This window comes from Glycine soja, chromosome 3, assembly GCF_004193775.1.
Source record: "Glycine soja cultivar W05 chromosome 3, ASM419377v2, whole genome shotgun sequence".
NCBI classification, from domain to species: domain Eukaryota; kingdom Viridiplantae; phylum Streptophyta; class Magnoliopsida; order Fabales; family Fabaceae; genus Glycine; species Glycine soja.
The window spans coordinates 8,012,411-8,036,490 of NC_041004.1; the positions used below are offsets into that span (position 1 = coordinate 8,012,411).

General features: G+C 36.9%; 1 protein-coding gene across 1 annotated transcript; it reads left to right on the forward strand.

Annotated features, from left to right (window-relative positions):
- The first annotated feature begins 262 nt into the window (after positions 1–262).
- Positions 263–7,588, forward strand: LOC114404905. Its single transcript, XM_028367632.1, has 15 exons — positions 263–314; positions 1,338–1,380; positions 1,537–1,597; positions 2,633–2,664; positions 2,743–2,902; positions 2,984–3,251; positions 3,343–3,427; positions 3,534–3,661; positions 3,733–3,823; positions 3,920–4,078; positions 4,368–4,488; positions 4,581–4,751; positions 4,838–4,897; positions 4,991–5,062; positions 7,538–7,588. The coding sequence occupies exons 1-15, from the start codon at positions 263–265 to the stop codon at positions 7,586–7,588; spliced, it is 1,554 nt and encodes a 517-aa protein (XP_028223433.1).
- Positions 7,589–24,080: the final 16,492 nt, after the last annotated feature.

Sequence of the window (24,080 nt, forward strand, 5' to 3'; positions counted from 1 at the left end):
TAGGATTTTAAATAATTTGTAGTATTTGGTAAAAGCTTTTAAATGATTTAGACAAAATTTTGCATATTCAATCAAAACTGTAAGGATTTTTTTTATAAAGAGCAACAAATATGGGTGGTATTTATTTAAAATTATAAGGGTTATTTTCGCTCTCCTTTGCTCTCTGCCCTTTCTCTCATTTAAAAAATATATATTGAATTAGATTTATTTGCAATATATATTTGATGCCTTTTCAAATAATAATATATTTGAGTAAGAAACAATGGGGTGGGGATGGGTTTATGGTTTCCCATCCTTATATCCGATTCTCCAAGGTCATCCTCATCCTTGTCTTCGATAGGTATGAAATCTCTTTCCCATTCCAATTTCCGATGGGGATCGGGTATACTCTCCCCAATCTATCCCCACCCAATAATTTTAAAAAATATATATTTTTTAAAAAAAAATCATAAAAATTAATTTTAGAAAAATAGAACAAGTTAAATATATCAAGTTAGTCAAGTTTAACGACTATCTTGTTATAATCAAATATAAAATTATATCCTAGGAAAAATTTTCCTATGAAAATCATATTCCCATCATTTAAAAACTATCCTAAGACTTGAGACTTGACAAAGAGAGAGCATAATTCCTTATAACTTATGTTTGTCTTTAGAGTTTTAGTTTCCGTCTTCAAAAAGAATAGAAATAATAGACAAAATATAGTGAGTATAAAAGTCTAACAAAAGTAATTAAGTAATATACATAAAAATCGAATATTCCCCATACCCGTACTTATACCAGGTTAAAGTGGAAATTATCAATCAAAATCAGGGTAAGTATGAGATGATACCCACCGATTCAAATGTAATTGTCATATCTTGATCAAAACACTTGATTTTTACGACACTCTTAATAAACCAAAATTATGTCATCAATGGTGTAAATACCAACAAGATTCTATATCCTATATTATAAAAGAGAAGTATAGGAAAATTACTGTTGTGCCCCTGCTTAGAAAATTGGCACTTGTCCCTTTTGCTGGGTTTATTGTCATTTTGTTGGCTTTTTGGTTTCTGGTGGAGGTTCTACACGTGTGTGGTTTACGTGTTTGTTTTTTCATCAAAAAGGAATTGTTGTGCCATGTGTCTGATGACTAAGCTAGCTTGCACTCTTTGATTGGGCACGTGGTTTGGGTGTTTTGTAGAATGTCATTGGTTGTTGTTGTGTCATTTTCGTTTGTTTCATTTTCAAGTTTGAAAGCAAAACTGGATTTGAAGGTGTGAGGCTCTGCCTTTGTCGTTTCTTTTCTAACTTTTATGTTGTGCATGGCTGTGATTTTCCTTTTTGTTTTCCAGTTTGGTTTTGTTCTGTTGTTCGGCTTGGCTGTGAGAAGAAAAGGTAATGTTTTTTTGTTTAATGTCTTTGCGTTCGGTTTGGTTTCAGTTTGTATGTGTGTTAGCTTTTCCAGGTGATTTTAGAACTCTTTTTCGGTGTTTTTCTTCTTTGGTGCTTTGTTTACTAACTTTTATATTGTGCATGGCTGTGATTTTACAGTTTTTCTTTGGTTGAGAAGTTTCTTTTGGAGTTTTCTTTTGCTCCGTTGTTGGGTTTGACTGTGAGAAGAAAAGGTAATGTTTATGTTGTGCATGTCTGTTTTAGCTTTTGTTTTTTGGTTTTTAATGAGTTACGTTTGTTTTACATTTTGCCTTTTGTTGGGTTTGTTGTCATTTTGTTGTCCTTTTGGTTTCTTTTTCAGCTACAACACGTGTGTTGTTTACGTGTTTGTTTTTCCCCTCAGAAAGCAACTGTTGTGACATGTGTGTGATGGATAAGCTAGCTTGCATTGTTTGGTTGGACACGTGGTTTGGGTGTTTCGCAGAATGCCGTTGGTCGTTGTTGTATCATTTTCGTTTGTTTGATTTTTAAGTTTGAGAGCAAAACTGTTTCTTTGCTTGCTTCTAGATTTCAAGGTGTGAGGCTATGCGTTGGTCGTTTGTTTTCTAACTTTTATGTTGTGCATGGCTGTGATTTTCCTTTTTGTTTCCCAGTTTGGTTTAGCTCTGTTGTTCGGTTGGTTGTGAGAAGAAAATGTAATGTTTTTTTATTGAATGTCTTTGTATTCAGTTTGTTTTCAGTTTGTATGTGTGTTACCTTTTCTGGGTGATTTTAGAACTCTTTTTCAGGCTTTTTCTGATTTTGATGCTTTGTTTTCTAATTTTTCTATTGTGCATGGCTGTGATTTTACAGTTTTTCTTTGGTTGAGAAGTTTGTTTTGCCGTTTAGTTTTGTTGCCTTGTTGAGCTTGATTGTGAGAAGCTAAGGTAATGTTTATGTTGTGCATTCTTTGGTTGAGAAGTTTGTTTTACAGTTTTCCTTTGTTCGGTTGTTAGTCTTGAGTGCGACAAATGAAAATTATACTTTTGTACCCATGTTTGGGTTTGGCTGAGAGAAGTTGAGCTTTAACTTGAGGATGATTGTTTTTTCTATGGTTTGTTAAGTTTGGTGTTAATGCATTCTTATATGTTTGTCGCCTCTTTTGTTAATTCTGTTTACTCACATGACCAAGTGTTTATTTTTACTTATTCATATGCAGTTTATTGTGGTCTTATGTGTGTTTTGTGAGTTTTCTTCTTTGTTTTTTTGGTGACAGGTTGTTAACTTTGGTTTCCAGTGGTTGAGGTGGTAGTTTAAGTTTTTCGCTGTTTGACTATATGCTTGGTTTTTAACTGATGTTCTGTTTTTCTTGGTGGTGTTGTTCAGGCTTTGCGATTATAAAGTTATGGCATGTGTTGCTAATAAAATTAAGTTGATAGATGGATCAAGGGAAGCTCTTAAGCTTTCTATAAGGATCACTGATCTTTGGTTCATTGGGATTCCCAAAAAGTCTGAACAAGCCGAAATGGTGGTTGTTGATTCTGATGTATTTTTTTGGTGGTTTTTTTTATTATATATTATATTATTGACCATTCAATCAGGTATTTATATGTTTTCTATATTATAGGGAGATGAAATCCATGTTGTTTGCAAACAGGATCAGTTGAAGTCTCACAAGGTTGGTTTGAAGGAAAATTTGACTTATGTGATGCATAATTTTAAAGTTATGAAGAATGACGGGAAATTCAGAGTTTGTGATCATGAATATAAATTATGTTTTACTAGAGTTACTGTTGTTAGGCAATCTGATATGGAACACTTACCTTTTAGGAAATTCAAATTTGTTGATTTTTCTAGTGTCATTGCTGGTCATTTTCAAACTGGACTCTTGGTTGGTAAGATCATTTTTTGCAATTTGTGGATTGATTTTGATTGAGGTGCTTATGACTTTTCAAATAAGATGCGTTTACCTTGTGGTTGCTTTAGATGTTATTGGCGTGGTTGATGAAGTGATATTCCGATATGTGTCATCGAAAAATACGAGGGTTGTTTTCAAATTAAAGGATTTGAGGTTATCTTTTACAATTTAAGTTTTGAGTGTGTGTGGTTTTTGTTTCTATCTGATGATGATTAGATGCTGATATACTGATACATTAATTGTTGTTTCCTTATGATAGTGGACAGGTGCTATCCTGCACACTTTGGGAAAATTACTGCTTACAGTTTTTGTCTTATTTGAATGAGGTTGAAGATGAAAGGCCGATTGTTATTCTTTTGACACATGCCAGGATTAAGGAAGCGCAGGGTCAGTGTAATGTGAAATTTCTCAATTTTCATGCTTACTAGATAATATTTTTTTTTGGGTCTAATCTGTAGGATCATATCCGCCGTCGGTCACTAATTCTTTCAAGGCATCTAAACTCATGATTAACAACCTTGTGCTGGAAATTCAAGAATTTAGAGAGAGGTATTTTGGCAGTGTGTTAATTATGTGATTGTAATTTCAAACCGTTAAATATGTAAGTAATCTTTGCTGGGTTTTGTATTTGTTCTATTCTTATAGCCTTTTAGATTTAGGGATCGAGGTTAGATCGGTTTTGACGCCTATTGGACAAGCGAGTTCACAGGTTTTAGGGTCATCTCAATTATCATCAAAAGATGCATTTCTGTCAAAGGCTGAAGTGAAAAATATCTCTCAGATTAATGCCATTTCCGAGGTGATGTTCTTATTCATTTGTAGCTTCTCTTTATAGAAAATCTAATGTCAGTTTCTTCAAACAGGAAATTGTTTGTGTAACTGTCGACAAGATTACAACTATAGTGATGGACAACTATTCATGGTGCTATCCGGCTTGCGGTCAATGTTATAAAAAAGCTGACATAGAAACTGTGCCGTTCACATGTCCGTGTGGCAAGAGAACGATCAACCTGTACTAAGGTGATTGATTCACTGCTTAATTGGTATGACGTTCATCAGCTACTTTTTCTTATACTGGTATCTATATTGGCAGGTATAGAGTTGAAGTGATGGTTAATCACAAGGGTGAACAGACCAAATTTTTTATCTGGGACCGTGAATGTGCACAGTTAATTGGTCAATCAGCGGATGAAGTCAACAGGCTCAAAATAGAAGTATGTTATTGTATTGTCATGCAATGTTTTTTAATTTACAGTGAAAATTTGTTAGGTTGCTATCCATTTTCATTCTTATTTTTTCATGCAAGGATGGCGATGTTGATTTAAATGCCTCTCCTCAAGCACTAGATAGGCTATTGGGTTGTTTCCTTGCATTCAAAGTGAAGGTGCAACCAAGGTTCAGGAATTCTATTGTTCTTAAATATTCAGATGAATCAGACTTGGTCAATGCTGTCCTGGATATGCTTCCCGATAGTGAGGTTGTGTTTCGTCAAATGTATTTTAGTTATTGTGAGTGTATGCATATATTCCATTTTTTTTTAGTCTTAATTCATATATCATGCAGCCATGTTGCAAGATCGAGAATTCAATACTTGAGTCGACCGATCCTACAGAGCTTGAATCTGTAAGCTAACATTGTCTTTCTCTGTTTTTCTTGGTGTATGTAGCAATGATGGCAACAAAATTTAGCTGACTCATCAATCAATATTTTATGCAGCAATTTGTGTTTGTTACCACTGATCATGATCGTTCAATGCTTGACTCAAGTGAGCCTATAGAGCTTGAATATGTAAGCTGGTGTTGTCCTTGTGTGTTTTTGCTGGTGTATTTTCCGATGATGTCAACAAAATTTAGCTTACTGATCAATTAATATTTTATGCCGTAATTTGTGTCTGTTACCGGAGATCATGACCCTCTTCTCAAGATTCCATTGACACCAACTAAGCGCGTATCTTCTGATGAGTTCGATGATGAGCCAAAAAACTTTCAGATTTCACCTGCCGAAGTTTCCTCCAACAAATTAGCCAAGCATTCTTAGGCTGAATGAATTATGTTGTTGACAGGTTGCCTTGGATGTTTTTTTTATGATCGTATGACCAAATTGTGATATTTACCCGGTGGCACTTTTTGTGCTTTTTTTACTCTTTGCATGGACGACGTTGTTGGAACATTAAGTGTTGGCTATTTTGTAGAATACTGTTCCTGTCTCATTTTCGTTAAGTTCATTTTGTAGTTCCAAACCAAAACTATTTTTTTCCTCTTTGATTAAATGAAACAATAGTTTTTTGGGGCTTTGCATTACTCTATTTGTTAATGTTGTGATGAAATTGCAATCTGTGGATTATTGTTCTCAAAATCTTAATGAATGTAATCAACTGAAGTTAACTGATGAATTAAATTTTTTCTTTTCTCTGCTGAGTGCTAACTAAAGAGAGATTCAATACAAGGATTATTTCGATTCAATACAAGAATGCTGATGAATGTTAACAAGTCAAGATAACTGATGAATTAAGGTTTTTTTTAACGAATTACACATGAACTAAAATATAAGCTGACATTTAGTAATTAAACTCAGTTTTTTTACTACTTAAATATTAATAATGAGTCATTACTATCAGTAAAATAGATTGGCATATTAAGTAATTTTCAAAACTATTTAATCCTATCTTTATTGATATTGCACAACTAATTTTGAAATTTAATATAATCAGTACTAAGTAAAGAGAGATTCAAGGCAAGGATTATTTCGACTCCATTAGGAATGAGAATTGCAAATATGACATATTGATCAATCAAAGAGAGATTGGACAGCCTTCGATATCAAAGTTTTCTCTACCATGCATCTTTAGTTGTAGTTTTGTGTTCTAATTTCAATTTCATGCTTAATTTTCTTTTTTATTACAATAACTGTAAAAATGTCTAATCACATTTAATCCACCAAACCCAGATTTGATATTTGTCATCTCTTGCTTTATGTCAATTAAAATTTGTTTATTAATTTACCCATGAATCTTTAGCTGTAATTTTGGATGCCAAAAGAAATCTGTTCATTAATTATGAAATCCATTATATAAAAATGTCTAATCACATTTAATCCCCCAAACCTGGATTTCATATTTGTCATCTCTTGCTTGATGTCAATTTAACATTTGTTTATTAGTTTACAAAATATTCCATCTTTTGTTCCAAGTTCCGTTCTAAATTCTTGAGCTCTAAACGTGCAGATCAATCACATAGTTGATTCTATATCCAGAACTTACTCCTCTATGTACAATATCTTTACATGTGAGTCTGATCATTGCTACATGACTCATTTTTGAAGCTACTTTAATTCAACTTGCATGTTTAATTTTCTCTTTATTACACAACTGGACATTTGGAATTACTTTGATGTATAATTTCCTCTTTGTGCATTTCAAAACTTTGTCGTGGTGAATTGATATACCAAACAGCTTCATTGATATCAACTGCAAACATGCAAAACAATACACATGCAAATGCATCTACCTCAGGTAAAGCCAGGATGTATAGGAAAGCTATCCTAGGATGTATAGGAAAGAATTACAAATGCATTTGCATGTGTATTGTTTTGCATGTGCCTTGCAAGGAGACGGTGGCTAGAACACAACATGAGTCCACAAAGATATCTCAAACTATCACAAATGCTAAATCTAAAGTTAGGCGCTTTGTTAATTGCTCTCTGGTGGATGGCTTGCTTTAGTTTTGCTATTTCTTCTCCTCTTTTCTCCTTACTCAATGATAGTTATCTTAGATTGTTAAATGAGTGATCTTTTTCACCTCTAGGGATATATTTAGTTTGTCAATTTATGTCTTTAGTTCTCTGTCAAACAATCTACTCTTGTGTTGTTCGTACAATGAGTTAGCTTACTTTGTGTAATTTTATCCTTTTACCTCCCTTATTTTGTGTGCTTATCTAATGTTATTTTAATTGGTTACAATGATGAAATCTTGTTATATCTATGTTTATTATTCAATTAGTTGTTACTGACTATCAGTTCATGGGTTTTGTATTTGCATTATAAAGTATGTTAGAAATAAGACACCAGGGGGCAACAGGCCCAAGAGAGTTACCAAGAGACCAATCCAATACCAAGACTACGTCTGATAGATACACAGAGATTCTTGCTGAGTAGATAATAGAATAATAGAATATTCTAGATTATAGATATTGTAAGAATTGGTTAGTGATATAAAACCAATTCTGTTATTCCAATTCCGTTATTCCTTTTTGAGTTTGTTACAGGGTAATATTGCAGCACATGCCATAATCCTTTCGGGTTATAAATATGATTGAAATGAATAAAATCAGCAAGAAGAAAGAACAATTACTAGTAGCTTGTAGTGTCCTTAGCATTTACCTTAGTAGCTTTATCCAGAGCCTAACAAACTGGTCCGACCTGCCATCGTCACCATGCCCGAGCACTCCACGCGACAAACCTCACTCGAACGCTTGGAGGAAGCAGTCCACAAGCTCACCCAACACCAAGCCACTCTTGCTCAGAACAATCAGACTCTTACCCAGGCCAATGCTGACCTCACTCTCAAACTAGACTCCGTCCTCGACCGCCTTGCTGCACTCACCACCACACCATCCTCCCCACAGCCCCCACCTTCCTCACCACCACCTCACATACCCCGTCCACACATGAAACTGGAAGTGCCATGTTTCGACGGCCAAGATCCCCTCGGATGGATCTTTAAAATTCAGCAATTCTTCGATTACCAAGGCGTTTTTGATGTCGACTGACTGACCGTAGCCTCCTTTTACATGGAGGGACCCTCCCTCTATTGGTTTCAGTGGATGTCGCGGAACGGCTTCCTAACTTCATGGCAGGCCATGCTCCAGGCGCTGGAATCCCGTTTTGCATCGTCGTATTACGACGACCCCTACGGAGCCCTCTTCAAATTGCAGCAGCGCGGTACCGTTAATGAATACTTGTCGGAATTCGAGCGCCTCACAAATCGCGTTGTCGGCCTTGCTCCTCCGCTCTTGTTGAGTTGCTTTGTTTCCGGTTTATCCCCTGATCTCCGTCGCGAGGTGCAGGCGTTACAGCCTCTGTGTTTGCCATAAGCCATGGCTCTGGCTAAGCTCCAGGAAGACAAACTTGGCGATCACCGCCCCATCTACCACAACACCACCTAGCACCTACCCATGCCTCACCCTCCTACTCTGAGCCCCAACCCACCTTCTCACCCCACGTCCCTCACCCCCACCAGACCAAACTCCTTGTCCGCCGTCTGTCCCCGGAGGAGATCGCTCTCAAACGCGACAAGGGCCTATGCTATTATTGTGATGAAAAGTGGATCCCAGGACACAAATGTCACCCCCGTATCCATCTTCTCATCACAAAGGATGATGTCGAGGTATCTCCCTCCCCTGCTCCACCTGATTCGCCCTTCTTTCCTATTGATTCCCTTCCCCCATCACCCACGGCCGATAACCCCCCACACTTGAGCCTGAATGCGATGTCAGGCATGCCCGCCCCTAAGACTTTTCGTGTCTATGGCACTATTCATGGTCACCATTTTACAATACTTGTTGACGGCGGCAGTACGCATAATTTCGTGCAACTGCGCATTGCCAAATTCCTCGGCCTGCCTTCCACTCCGATACAACCCCTACCTGTTATGGTTGGTGACGGCGGCGTCATCGATTGCAACCTTCGCTTCCCTCAGGTTTCCATCACCATTCAAGGGCACCATTTCATTAATGACCTCTTCGGACTTGACTTGCATGGCGCGGACCTAGTCCTTGGAGTCCAATGGTTGCGAGAGTTGGGCCCTGTGACTATTGATTACACCTCCCTGTCTATGCACTTCACCCACATGGGCCTTCTAGTCCAATTGATTGCAGACATTCCTGTTAGACCCCCCCGGCTTCAGCCCACCAACTTAAAAGAATGCTTTGAACCCAGGCTATCTCAACCTTATTCCATATCCACCCCACCCCACCTTCTTCTTCACCACTTCACACCTCCCCCACCCTTTTGGAAGACGAACACCTACCTCCCCCTGAATTCACCAACCTTCTCAGTCAATTCCACCACCTTTTCCGCGAACCAACTACCCTTCCCCCTGCCTGGCCAATCTCACACCACATTCACCTCGCCCCTGACTCGAAACCAATAACGGTCAAACCATACCACTATCCCTACAGCCAAAAAACAGAACTTGAAAAGCAAGTCCAGTCAATGCTCGACTCCGGCCTCATCCGACTCAGCCACAACCCCTTCTCCTCCCCTGTCCTCCTTGTGAAGAAAAAGGATGGTAGTTGGCGATGTTGCATTGATTATTGTGCACTCAATGCCATTACAATCAAGCACAAGTTCCCCATGCCCACCATTGATGAACTCCTCGACGAGCTCGGTGCCGCCTTCTACTTCTCGAAACTTGACTTGCGCCAGGGGTTCCACTAGATTCGCATGGCCGCAGAGGACATTCCCAAGACCGCCTTCCGTACCCACACTGGACACTACGAGTATTGTGTTATGCCCTTTGGGCTCTGCAACGCGCCGACGACTTTTCAGGCTACCATGAACGAATTGTTGAAACCTTTCCTCCATAAATTTGTTGTAGTATTTTTTGATGACATCTTAGTCTACAGCGCCACTAGGGACACCCATCTCCGCCACTTGGAGGCAGTGTTTAAGGTGCTCACTGCTAATTCTTTCTACTTACGGGCTTCCAAATGCGTTTTTGCCAAAACCACATTGCAATACCTGAGCCACATCATCTCTGCCGCCGGAGTTTCCCCATATCCTTCCAAGATTTATGCCATGCTGGATTGGCCCCTCCTGGCCACCACCACGGACCTTCGCGGCTTTCTTGGCTTGACTAGCTTCTACCGCTGCTTCATACGCGACTACGCCCTCATCGCGGCCCCTTTGAACGCTATGTTGCGCAAAGACAATTTTACTTGGACTCAGGATGCTCGACATGCTTTCCACCATTTAAAACAGGCAATGACTTCCGCGCCGGTACTTACCCCTCCAAACTTCTCTATCCCCTTCTGTGTAGAAACAAATGCTTCGGGGGTTGCCATGGGTGCCATCCTATCCCAGCAAGCTCACCCAATTGCTTTCTTTAGCAAACTCTTTTGCTCAAAATTGCAGCGCTCCTCGACATACGTTCGTGAGCTACATGCCATCACTGTAGTCGTCCGCCAATGGCAGCACTACTTGCTTGGTCATCCTTTCACCATCATTACAGACCATCAGAGCCTGAAAGAATTGATGAATCAAGTGATCCAAACTCCCGAACAGCAACACTACCTAGTCAAGCTTCTCGGGTACGACTATACCATTCAATATCGTTCCGGCTCCAGCAACGTCGCTGCAGATGCTCTCTCCCGCCTCGCTCCCCCGGCCTAATGTCTCATCCTTTCCATTCCCCATTTAGATTGCGTCTCTGAGCTCAAACGTTCCCTTACTCAATCTACTGCATGTCATACTTTGCGGGAGCATATACGTCAGAACCTTGCGGCTTACTTTGACTACACCTTCTCCGACGATTGGCTCTGTTTTCTTGGCAAGCTTTGGCTCCCGTCAGACAGCCCTTTCATCCCCATTCTCCTATAGGAATTTCATTCCACCCCTTTGGGTGGGCACATGGGCGACACCAACACTTTGCGTCGCCTCAAAGACCAATTTTTCTGGGATAACATGAGCCGCGACGTCCACCAACTGATTTCGGAATGTAGAGTATGCCAACAGACGAAGACTGAATGCCGTAAACCAGCAGGTTTGCTTCAACCCCTCCCTATCCCGACGGGCATCTGGGGGGATTTGTCTATGGATTTTGTCACTGGGCTGCCTCCATTCCACGGGTTCACCACAATTTTAGTGGTCGTTGACCGATTCTCCAGGGGCACTCATCTCGGCGCCTTACCCCCTAAATACTCCGCACATAAGGTCGCCGGACTCTTCATCGACATCGTCTGCAAGCTCCATGGATTTCCTCGCAGCCTCGTCTCCGATATAGATCTGTTATTTGTCAATGCATTTTGGCCCGAATTGTTCCCCATCAGTGGCACAAAGCTCCGTTATAGTACTGCTTACCATCCTGAGTCCGATGGTCAAATAGAAGTCCTTAACAGGACCCTAGAGCAATACCTTCGCTCTTTTGTACATGATCGCCCTGCCCTGTGGTTTTCTTTCCTCTCCTTAGCCGAATGGAATAACAACACATCCACTCACTCCGGCACGGGTCTTTCTCCCTACGAGGTCACCTATGGTAAGCCTCCACCTACCTTACCACAATATATTCCAGGGACATCTTGCATTGAAGCTGCTGATTCCATAATCACCACCAAACAGGCAGTGCACTCCAAACTCCAACAACGCCTGCTAAAGGCCCAAACACTTATGAAGACATACGTCGACCGCCATCGTTGGGATGTCCAGTTTCAGGTAGGGGATTGGGTTTATGTCCGCCTTAGGCCTTATCGCCAGCTTTCCCTCCGCCCTCATTACTCCAAGCTCGCCAAGCGTTTCTATGGCCCTTACCTGGTCGTTGAGAAAATTGGCACCGTGGCATACCGCCTTCAGCTGTCGGCGTGAATGTATGTATACATGATTTTGATGATGTCAAAGAAGAATCTAACAGGGCTGCTTCAAATGATATGCATTTGCTTCAAGAATAATTCAAGATTGCTTCAACAGACAAAGCCTTGTTTCAAGATTCACTAAAGACCAAGCCTTGCCTTAAAACAAAGTGCTTTCAAGACATGCAAGGCTCTGGTAATCGATTACCAGGAAGTGTAATCGATTACCAGAAGACATGGTTGAGAAATAGCTGTTGAAAAATGTTTTGAATTTGAATTTTCAACATGTAATCGATTACCATATGTCTGTAATCGATTACCAGCAACGGAACTTTGGAAATTCAAAATCAAAAGTCATAACCCTTCAAATTATAACTGTGTAATCGATTACACAAACATTGTAATCGATTACTAGTGGAAAGTTTTCAGAAAATCTACCAACAGTCACATCTTTTCATTAGATTTGTGAATGGCCATCAAAGGCCTATAAATAGGTGACTAGGGCACGAATTAAAAAGAGAGTTTTGCTTGGCAAAAATGTCTTATCCTCTCAAAAGAAAATGAGAGAGATTCCAAGAAAACTTCATTGTAAAATGCTCTCTCAAGAACTCTGGGGCAAACACTTGCAAATCCATTAAGAGTTCATCCATGGATCTTCATTGTAATATTCTTCTCTTGAAGAGAGAATTCTTCTTCCATTCTTCTTACTCAATGAAATTAATTAAGGGACCGAGGGTCTCTTGAGTTGTAAGGATTCCTGAACACAAGGGATGGGTTGTCCCTGTGTGGTTCAGAAGTTGTAAAGGATTTTACAAGAGATAGTGGAAATCTCAAGTGGGTTGCTTGAGTACTGGACGTAGGCACCGGTTGTGGCCGAACCAGTATAAAACTGTGTTTGCATTCTCTCTTCCCTTATCTCATTTATGTTATTGCAATCAATTTTTCCTTGCATGTTTAAAGAACATTATTAAATTGATTGTTGCTGCTTCTTCTGCATTCTAAGCCTATCCCTCTTAAGATTATTGAGGCCACAAGGTCTAACAGTCGACAGACTCCAAAATCCACCCTGTCTTCCATGTGTCTCTATTGAAACAACACCACGGCCCGCCCCCAGTCACAGGTGACCCTCTGCCGCCAACTCAGGTTGACAACCACCCCGTGGTCGAACCCTTATCCTTTCTCGATTGGAAGTGGGACTCCACTATGGATCCACCCTCTCGCCTAGTCCTGGTCCAATGGCGCGGCCTCGCCCCAGAGAACACTTCCTGGGAGAACTGGAACTCCTTACGCGATGCATACAACCTCGAGGACAAGGTTGACTTCCCAGGGGAGGGTATTGTTAGAAATGAGACACCAGGGGGCAACAGGCCCAAGAGAGTTACCAAGAGACCAATCCAATACCAAGACTACGTCTGATAGATACAAAGAGATTCTTGTTGAGTAGATAATAGAATAATAGAATATTCCAGATTATAGATATTGTAAGAATTGGTTAGTGATATAAAACCAATTCTGTTATTCCAATTCCGTTATTCCTTTTTGAGTTTGTTACATGGTAATATTGCAGCACATGCCATAATCCTTCCGGGTTATAAATATGATTGAAATGAATAAAATCAACAAGAAGAAAGAACAATTACTAGTAGCTTGTAGTGTCCTTAGCATTTACCTTAGTAGCTTTATCCAGAGCCTAACAAAGTATCTAACCAAGTACTACCATCTAATAACTAATACTCATGTAGCTTCCTCAGTTAAATGTGCTCTATCACTGCAATACTAATGTCAGTGTAAGTTTTTACTGATATAACTATGTTAATATGGGGCATTGAATTTTTAGTCTCAACAAATGTTTCAAAGGTTTAAAAAAAAAATTTAAGTGACTGTTTTTTCTTCCTTGATCTGGTTTCCATTATAATGCAAATTTAGATGACATCTGCAGTCATGTTATTGTTTCATTGAAGTAATTTTTTTGGCTTGTTGTCCTTGGCCACTAGTCATGTTGAGATTAGTTGGGCTACTTTGAAATTTTGAAAATTTTAAAATTCAGGCAAATCTGTCTGATTTGTTGGCTTATTTTTTTAATTAAGATCGGTAAAATTGAATTATGTTAACTGAATTTCTTAAATAATGTGAAATGATGAATCCTTTGCAGATTTCATCTTTTCTTTACTAAGCGGATTGAATGCTCACCAATAGAAGCAAGTGGTGATGATGCTACAGAGCATCTCTGCATTTATCAAAACTGGCAAGTTCGTGCTAGATCAAATGACCTTGTGTTGGACATTTTAGTGTAATTGATCTCTTTATTATGTTAAAATAAGAGTGCACGCTTGTTTTAATGTAATAACGAGATGTTCGGTTTAGGCAAATTTTGGAAGTTACATGGAAGTTACTAAAACTTCCATCAACGACAATTTTGAAAAAGAAATAACTTCCATCAACCGCCAAAAACCACCTTTTCTTTGATCATAAATAATCATTCTGGTTCAGAAAGCATAATGGGTGACAAAACATACAAGACCAAAACAAAACTCTTGAATTATAATCTTATGATTTTATCCGATTGAACAATTTTGGTTGAACCCTGAAATTTGATTCAATCTGAAAGTGTTATACACGACTTCAGATTTATCCAGTATCATCTCGAATTTTCAAATTAACCAACAAAAGATTGAATCAAATCTTTCGAGATGACGAACGATAGTTCGAAGATGACAAACAAGTTTGCGAAGTTGGACAAGTTTGAAGGGCAGGATTTCAGAAGATGGCAGAAGATGATGCACTTTCTCTTGACAACATTGATGTGGTGTATGTGTTGAGTACACCGATGCCGGTGTATATGGAAGACGAAACTCTGGATCAAACAAGGAAGCGTTCGAAATGGGAGAACGACGATTACATTTGTCGTGGACACATTCTGAACGGTATGTCTGACTCTCTCTTTGATATTTATCAAAATGTTGAGTCTGCTAAGGAATTATGGGACTCTCTTGAATCCAAGTATATGGCAGAAGATGCCTCAAGTAACAAATTCTTAGTTAGTAATTTCTTTAATTACAAAATGATTGATTCGAGGCCTGTTATGGAACAATATAATGAACTGCTGCGGATTTTGGGTCAGTTTACTCAACATGATTTGAAAATGGATGAATCCATTGTAGTTTCATCTATAATTGATAAACTGCCTTCTTCTTGGAAAGACTTCAAGCATACCTTGAAACATAAGAAGGAAGAGTTGACTCTGGTTCAACTCGGTAGTCATTTCATGATTGAGGAGTCGCTGAGGGCTTAGGAAATTGACAAAGTCAATGATAAAAACGTAGCAGGTTCCTCTTCCGTTAATATGGTAGAGGAAAGTGGAACAGTTAAGCAAAATTACAATGCTAAAGGTAACAAACGAAAATTTCAAGGAAATAAGAACAAAGGTCCAAACAAACAGACAAAATTGTCATGTTGGAAGTGTAGGAAACCTGGTCATTTAAAGAGGGATTGCCGGGTGTTCAAAGGAAAGAACAAGGTTGGTCCAAGTGGGTCAAATGATCCTGAAAAGCAACAAGGTCAGATTGAAGTGAATAATGTTAATTCGAATATGAATTCAAATTATGTATCACTAATATCTGATGCATTCTATGTGCAGGATGATGACGTTGCTTGGTGGTTTGATTCGGGAGCAACAAGCCATGTGTGCAAAGATCGTCGTTGGTTCAAGGAATTTAGACCAATCGATGATGGCTCTATTGTGAAGATGGCAATGTTGCAATTGAACCAATCCTAGGATTAGGTTGTGTGAATTTAGTTTTTACTTCCGGAAAAAGTTTGTATTTGGATAATGTCTTATTTGTACCTGGTATTCGTAAGAATTTATTGTCTGGTATGGTTTTAAATAATTGTGGTTTCAAGCAAGTACTTGAAAGTGACAAGTACATCTTGTCAAGACATGGTTCGTTTGTTGGATTTGGTTATCGTTGTAATGGAATGTTTAAATTAAACATTGATGTTCCTTTTGTTCATGAATCTGTTTGTATGGCCTCGTGTAGTTCTATAACTAATATGACAAAATCAGAAATTTGGCATGCTAGATTAGGACATGTTCATTACAAAAGATTAAAAGATATGTCAAAAACAAGTATGATTCCTCCTTTTGATATGAACATTGAAAAATGCAAAACTTGCATGTTGACCAAGATCACTAGGAAACCTTTTAAGGATGTTATAAGTGAGACTAAAGTCTTAGACCTTATTCATAGTGATTTGTGTGATTTGCATGCTACTCCATCATTAGGTCATAAAAAATATCTTGTTACTTTTATTGATGATGCATCAAGGTATTGTTATGTATATTTATTAAATACAAAAGATGAAGCTCTTGATAAATTTAAAATTTATAAGAAAGAGGTAGAACTTCATTAAAATGGGCTAATCAAAACTCTTCGTACGGATAGGGGAGGTGAGTATTATGATCTGGTTTATTTTCAATCTACTGGAATAATACATCAAACTACAGCTCCCTATACACCACAACAGAATGGTGTAGCCGAAAGGAAGAATTGAACCTTCAAAGAAATGGTGAATTCCATGTTATCCTATTCGGGTTTAAGTGAAGGATTTTGGGGTGAGGCTATGTTGACAGCCTGTTACTTGTTGAACCGAATTCCTAACAAAAGGAATAAGGTTACCCCATATGAACTTTGGCACAAAAAGACACCAAATTTGAGTTATCTCAAAATTTGGGGATGTAGGGTTGTAGTCAGGCTTACAGAACCTAAAAGGAAAACCATAGGTGAAAGAGGTATAGATATCATATTTATTAGATATGCTGAACATTCTAAAGCATATAGATTCTATGTGCTAGAATCTAATGATTCTGTTGCTGTGAACTCGGTTATAGAGTCACGGGATGCTATCTTTGATGAACAAAGGTTTACATCTATACCTAGGCCAAAGGACATGAATTCCATGCCGAAAGTCTCAGTTAATATTGAGGATATACCTTCAACTAGTACTGAAACTAGAAAGAGTACGAGAGTAAGAAAGGCTAAGTCATTTGGTGATGACTTTCAACTCTATTTGGTTGAAGGGTCAAGGAATGATATTGAATTTCAATATCAATATTGCCTTAATGTTGAGGAAGACCCAAAGACTTTTAGTGAAGCAATGGCTTCAAGGGATGTTGTATTCTGGAAAGAAGCAATCCAAAGTGAGATGGATTCCATCATGCAAAATAATACCTGGAAATTGGTTGACTTACCTCCTGGATATAAGCCATTAGGATGTAAGATGATCTTTAGGAGAAAGATGAAAGTGGATGGTACTGTTGACAAGTACAAAGCCAGATTGGTTATCCAAGGCTTTAGGCAAAAGGAGGGTATTGATTTTTTCGATACATATGCTCTTGTTGCTAGGATATCCACTATTAGACTGTTGTTAGCACTTGCTGCTATCCACAATCTGGTGATTCACCAAATGGATGTGAAAACTGCATTCTTAAATGGTGAATTGGATGAAGAGATATACATGAAACAACCTGAAGGGTTTGTTATGCCAGGAAATGAAAATAAGGTGTGTAAGCTGATGAAATCTCTTTATGGCTTGAAACAAGCGCCTAAACAATGGCATAAAAAATTTGATGAGGTTGTGTTGTCTAGTGGTTTTGTTCTAAACCAAGCAGATAAATATCTATACAACAAGTTTGATACTCATGGCAAATGAGTTATCATTTGTCTGTATGTAGACGACATGTTGATCTTTGGTACCGACCAAGATCAAGTTGATGAAACTAAGGCATTTTTGTCTTCTAAGTTTGATATGAAAGATATGGGGGAGGCGGATGTGATCTTAGGAATAAAGATCAAACGTGGAAACAATGGCATTTCCATCTCTCAATCACATTATATTGAGAAGATATTGGAAAAATTTAATTTTAAAGATTGTTCTCCGGTAAGTACTCCCATTGATCCTAACCTGAAGCTATTACCTAATAAAGATGTAGCAGTGTCTCAACTTGAATACTCAAGGGCGATAGGATCACTCATGTATGCAATGATTAGTACTAGGCCTGATATAGCTTATGTTGTTGCTAAACTTAGTAGGTTTACAAGTAATCCCAATTCTCATCATTGGCAAGCTATTAATAAAGTATTCAAGTACTTAAAGGGAACCATTGACTATGGTTTGACATATACTGGATTTCCTTCGGTTATTGAAGGTTACTCTGATGCAAGTTGGATAACCAATATGGAAGATTATTCATCCACAAGTGGTTGGGTATTCCTCCTTGGAGGAGGTGCTATCTCTTGGGCATCCAAGAAACAGACCTGCATTACAAATTCAACAATGGAATCTGAATTTGTAGCTTTAGCAGCAGCTGGTAAAGAAGCTGAGTGGCTAAGAAATCTTATCTATGGGATTCCATTGTGGCCCAAACCTATACCTCCCATGTCTATCAGGTGCGATAGTCAGGCTACTTTGGCTAAGGCATATAGTCAAGTGTATAATGGGAAGTCTAGACACTTGGGTGTTAGACACAACATGGTTCAGGAGTTAATCATGCATGGTGTGATATCAGTGGATTTTGTGAGAACTCAACATAATTTGGCCGATCATTTAACCAAAGGGTTAAGTAGAGATCTCGTGAAAAGGTCGGCTGTGGGATTAGGATTAAAGTCCATCTGAAATCTCTTATGTTAAGATACCCAATTCCCATCTAATATGACATTAGGTGCTGAATTCAATGTGGAAAGCTTAACATGAAGAGATTGGAACACATCATCGAAAGTATCCCAAAAGGTATGTGTTCGGTTCTGTAAGTTAAGGAGGTTGGAGTATAACTCCTCAATGGTTCTTTTGAAAAATTGCATTTCCAGGTGCAAGAAAGAAAAGAACTACCTATATAAGCATGAAGTTTAGCCGCTTCAAGAAGCTGGGACTTGGCTTTGATATGCTTATGAAGGATAGGGACACAGGCTAGTAAACTAGTGTCGAGCAAGAGTAATGTTATAAACTATTGTGCAGATTATCTTCATGTATTCATTATGAATAGAAAGGGTTCAATCCTTAGTGACACCCTGATATTCGAATATTTGAAACGTGTAATTTGCTAAGATGAAATTCAATCGTCACGATATTTCATCTATGCAGTAGTTTGTGGTATGTTATGACTTTGGTGATTTGATCGGTAATTACACTAAAATGGGGGAGGTTTGTTGGACATTTTAGTGTAATTGATCTCTTTATTATGTTAAAATAAGAGTGCACGCTTGTTTTAATGTAATAACGAGATGTTCGGTTTAGGCAAATTTTGGAAGTTACATGGAAGTTACTAAAACTTCCATCAACGGCAATTTTGAAAAAGAAATAACTTCCATCAACCACCAAAAATCACCTTTTCTTTGATCATAAATAATCATTCTGGTTCAGAAATCATAACGGGTGAAAAAACATACAAGACCAAAACAAAACTCTTGAATTATAATCTTCTGATTTTATCCGATTGAACAATTTTGGTTGAACCCTGAAATTTGATTCAATCTGAAAGTGTTATACACGACTTCAGATTTATCCAGTATCATCTCGAATTTTCAAATTAACCAACACCTTGATCACCTATGAACTGGCAAGTGTATTTGGGATGATTGGGGAAGACTTTTGAGTGTTAGGACATAATTTTAAATTCCGGTTGCTGTTGCGTTTCGGCGAGTCAATTTTTTTTTATATTTGCAGGTAATTGCGGGAAAACACGGCTGATATAATTACGTTGTGGTGAGTCAAAATACCACGAGATTACGGTTATTTAAAACCATGGGATGGACTATACAGGCAACCTTGTATGAGCGTACTTGAATGAGAAGCCAGGGACTCCTCTCGACCTTGCAGTTTGTGGAGTCCTTGGGATTGGAGAATGTCATCTTGGAGATTGATGGTAAAACTATTGCTGACAAAGTAAGAAGTGTGGTTGTTGATAATTCTGAGTTGTAGAGTCTTATTCAAGATTGCATGAAGATAGTAACCTATAATCTAACTTTTTAAAGTTGCTTTTATCATGAGACAAGTTAATGGAATAGTTTGAGTTTGCTAAGGCGGTGCCAAGTTATCCTAGTCTTTATAACATTAACCATGTTATTCCATTGAATACTTGATTTTTAATAAAATAATATGAGTATTTTTTGGTTAAAAAAATGTGAAATGAATAATTTTCACTTATATTTAAGTTCATAAGAAATATTTTTTTATGGATAATCCATAAGAAATATATTTTCTTATGTTTTAAATATAAGAAAATTTTAATTAATTTTATTTCATTTAATGATATTATTTTTAAAATATTTTTCATTTAATTGAGTTTTTAATTCCAATGACTATGTGTTATTCATGATATTACGTTTTAATAAAGGATAAGTTGAAAAAAATTAATTTTTAATTGAGATTTGTACAATTAAATGTGATTAACTAACTTTTTTAGATTTGGTAGAAAAAAATACTAACTTTATTAGGACCCGTCTAGGGTAATTTTTAATTTTGAGTTTTGAAAATTTTAAAAATAACAATGAGCTTTTAGTTTTAGTTTGAAAACAATTTTAAACCAGTTTTTAAAATATGGTTAGTTTCAAATAAATTCATTTTAAAAATTTCATATCGTATTAAAATTAATTTAAAAATATTCTTTTTGTGGTGGTGACTACAATGGTGATGACGACAATGGCGATGGCGACGTCAATAGTAGCGACAATTATAAAGATATTAGTGGTTACTGCGGTGGCGATGATGATGGTGGTGTCGATACAGTTGGTGGTGGTAGTGACAATGTGGTGGTGGTAGCAGAGTTGGTGGTGATAACCAATGGTGGTAACGTTGGTGGTAGTGGTGATGACAACATGGTGGTGACGGTGACATAGGTGGTATTAGTGATGGTGGTGGTGGCGGCGGTGGTAGTAGTAGTAATAGCAATTTCGATGACGATGATGGTGATAATGACGATGGTAGGGTGGTGGTGGTAGCAAGTGGTGGCAGTGTCGTGGTGGTGGTGATTGCAGCAATGTTGGTGGTGATTGTGATGGTGGTGATGGAGGTGATATTGTTGGCGGTGGTGGTGGTGATGGTGACAATGAAGATGACAATGACATTAATGGTGGTGGTGGTGGTAGTAATGTCGATGGTGATGGTGATGGTGATGTCAATGACGACGATGTTGGTAGTGCATGATCTGTGAAGTTTTCAGACAATGTACTCATAAAATGATATGATATAACATTTAAGTAGTGCATTTAAGATTTTCATTTAATACTCTATGTCTGAGATTCTTTCATGTAAAAAACATTCTCCTAAGATATGTCAAGGTCCTATGACGAATAAATGAAGCCCACAGTCTAGAAAACGTTGATCATTATCAAAAGGCACGCTTTGCTATTGCATACCTACTATGATGAAATAAGTGATATCCCTGCTGAAGTACAAGTCACACTATCCTATTAGCATGGGCTTTGCAGGAAGAAGGGACGTGCATTTAATGCAAGCAATAAATGCTCTAATGAACTCAAGACTTCAGATGAAGAACATAATGAAGAATCCAACCGTTGAGAGATAACAAATACTTGGAGATGAATGTTATATATAGAAAAAGTTTTGAAGAAACAAGATATGAATCACCTACTCGAATCATTCTTGCATTCTTTCTTGTAAAACTTTTTATAAATTCTTGCAAAGATACAAAGCTCTCAAAACACCTTGTATACTTTGAGAGAAAAGACTAAAAGTGTTGAGTGATATATCTGTCTGTAAGATGATCATACTTTTTAGTCAGTATATAATTTTCCAACAAACCTAGTTGATTTGTTTAGAGCCGGCAGTGGCTTGGTAGAACAAAGAATACTAGGTTTATGTCAAGCTTGGGTAGAGCTTGCAAGTGTAAGAGTCATAAGTGGCAATGAACAATACTTGTAACTTTGATAAGTTAGTGGAAACTCAGTGGTTGCCAAGAATTGGACATAGTCTTGAGATTGAGATGAACCAGTATAAATTCTTTGTGTGCTTTTTTATTGTTTAACTAACAAAGAATTTTGAATTTGTTTTTAGATCTTATATCTTCTTTTGTTTTTTTCCTCATCGTGTGATACTTTCATCAGACGATAAACATGTCTTTTAGTATTAAGAAAAAATTTTAAATTTCTAAAAATACAATTCAACCCCTTTTCATAGTGTTGGTGATGGCACAAAGTGGTGGCGATGGTGGTGGTTACAACGACATTGATAGTGCTTGTGGTGGTAGTGACGAAGGTGGGGGTGATAATGACACTGACATTAATGGTCGTGTGATGGTAGTAATGTTAGTGTTGATGATGATGTTGGTGGCGATGACAGTAGTAGTGACTATGTTGATGGTGGTTGTGATGGTGACAACAAGTTATGACGGTGACAATGATGATGATGGTGACGGTGGTATTGGTGGTGGTAGTGACATAGGTGCTATTAGTGGTGGTCACCGTGGCGATAGTGGTGGAGATGGTAACAACAAAAAAGTGTCATTGTTAAATGTGAGAAATATTTGTGTGCTTTTAAACTAAAACCAAATTCACAAAACTTTTTTTTCATAGTTTCAAAAATGATTTAAAAATATTTTAGTTTCATTTTTGTCAAACACATTTTATTTTGAAAAAATGCATCTGAAATACAAAAATAAAAAATTCACCACCACCCCAAATCAATCCTAAGTAAACGTGAATCAATTTTTTCCTCAAAAACATTAAATAAGATATTATTTAATATTATCAAAACATTTATTATTACTATAGTTTTTAATAACCCTCTTTAGTTTATTTATTAACTAGGATAAATAATCATTTTCGTCCCTAAACATGTAGAGTGCTGACAAATTCGTCCCAAAAAGATGAAAATTCAAATTATAGTCCTCAAAAGTGAAAAAAATATAACAAATTCATCCATCTGTTAACTTCCGTCTGTTATCATTCATGAAAGAGCCTATGTGGCACATTCAGGAATGAATTTGTTAGCACTTTACATATTTAGGAACAAAAATGATTATTTATCCAAAAAATAATTAAACTTTCATCTTTTCCTTTTTTTTAATCATTGTAATCATAACATTACAATAAATACTTTTAAAAAATAGAAAAACAAACATAAGTTATAACAAACATAATAATAAGCATAATATTGATTAATAAGTATAATTTGTGTGTTGTTTTAAAATTTCTATTGTGATAACATTAGGTAGTGACAAAATTAAGTTGAGTCTCATTTTTTTGTAAAAATTAACTTAATAATTGTGCATTTTTGTTTGAGTTTCATATTTTGGGTAAGATATTGTCTCATATTTTTGTTCTAGAATTTTTGATGTGATAAGACCTTATCCAAAGTATGAGACTCAAACAAAAATATACAGCCATCAAGTTAATGTTTACGAAAAAATGAGACCCAACTTGATTTTGTTTACTTAATATTGTCATAATAAAAATTTCTAAGCAATAGACAGACTTATGCTTATTAATCAATATTATGCTTATTATTATGTTTGTTCTAACTTATGCTTGTTTTTCTATTTTTTCAAAGTATTTATTATAATGTTATGCTTACAATGATTAAAAAAAAAGAGAAAGATGAAAATTTAATTATATTTTGGATAAATAATTATTTTCGTCCCGAAATGTGTATGACGCTAACATATTCGTTCTTGAATGTGTATGACGGTGACATATTCATCCATGAATTTGTCATATAGACTTTTTCATTAATAATATCATACATAAATTAATAGCTAGATGAATTCATCACACTTTTTTATTTTTTAGGGATTAAAAATTGAATCTTCATCTTTCTATTTTTTCCAACTTAGAATATTTCTGTCATGTAATATTTTATTGCATATAATTCGTAGTGAAACAAATAAAAAGAGAGGAGATTGGGAAATTTGATTAAACAAATTGAATTTTTTCAATTAACTTGTAAAAAAAAAGAATGAAATGGAGTTTTTTGAAATATAGGAAAAAGTAATCGTTTATATGAATAAAAAAAGATTTTCGAACAAAAAAATTTATCATATTAACTAATACTAACAACATCTACTTAGTACAATAATTCAGCAAAAAAATTTACTTAGTACAATAATTTATAAAATCACTTATAAAAATAGATAATAAAATGTACTACTAACAAACGTGAATTAACATTTCTCTCACGCGACAAATTAGATGTCTCCAAAGTCATTATTCACCTACAGGGGAGCCACTTACGA

Bases quoted from the DNA above. Each gene is read 5' to 3' on its own strand.
- LOC114404905 (XM_028367632.1), top strand. From the start codon at position 263: ATGGGGTGGGGATGGGTTTATGGTTTCCCATCCTTATATCCGATTCTC. The intron at 1,598-2,632 runs GTGAGAAGAAAA...TTTTGGTGACAG, and splicing joins CTCCGTTGTTGGGTTTGACT to GTTGTTAACTTTGGTTTCCA. The intron at 4,898-4,990 runs GTAAGCTAACAT...TATTTTATGCAG, and splicing joins ATCCTACAGAGCTTGAATCT to CAATTTGTGTTTGTTACCAC.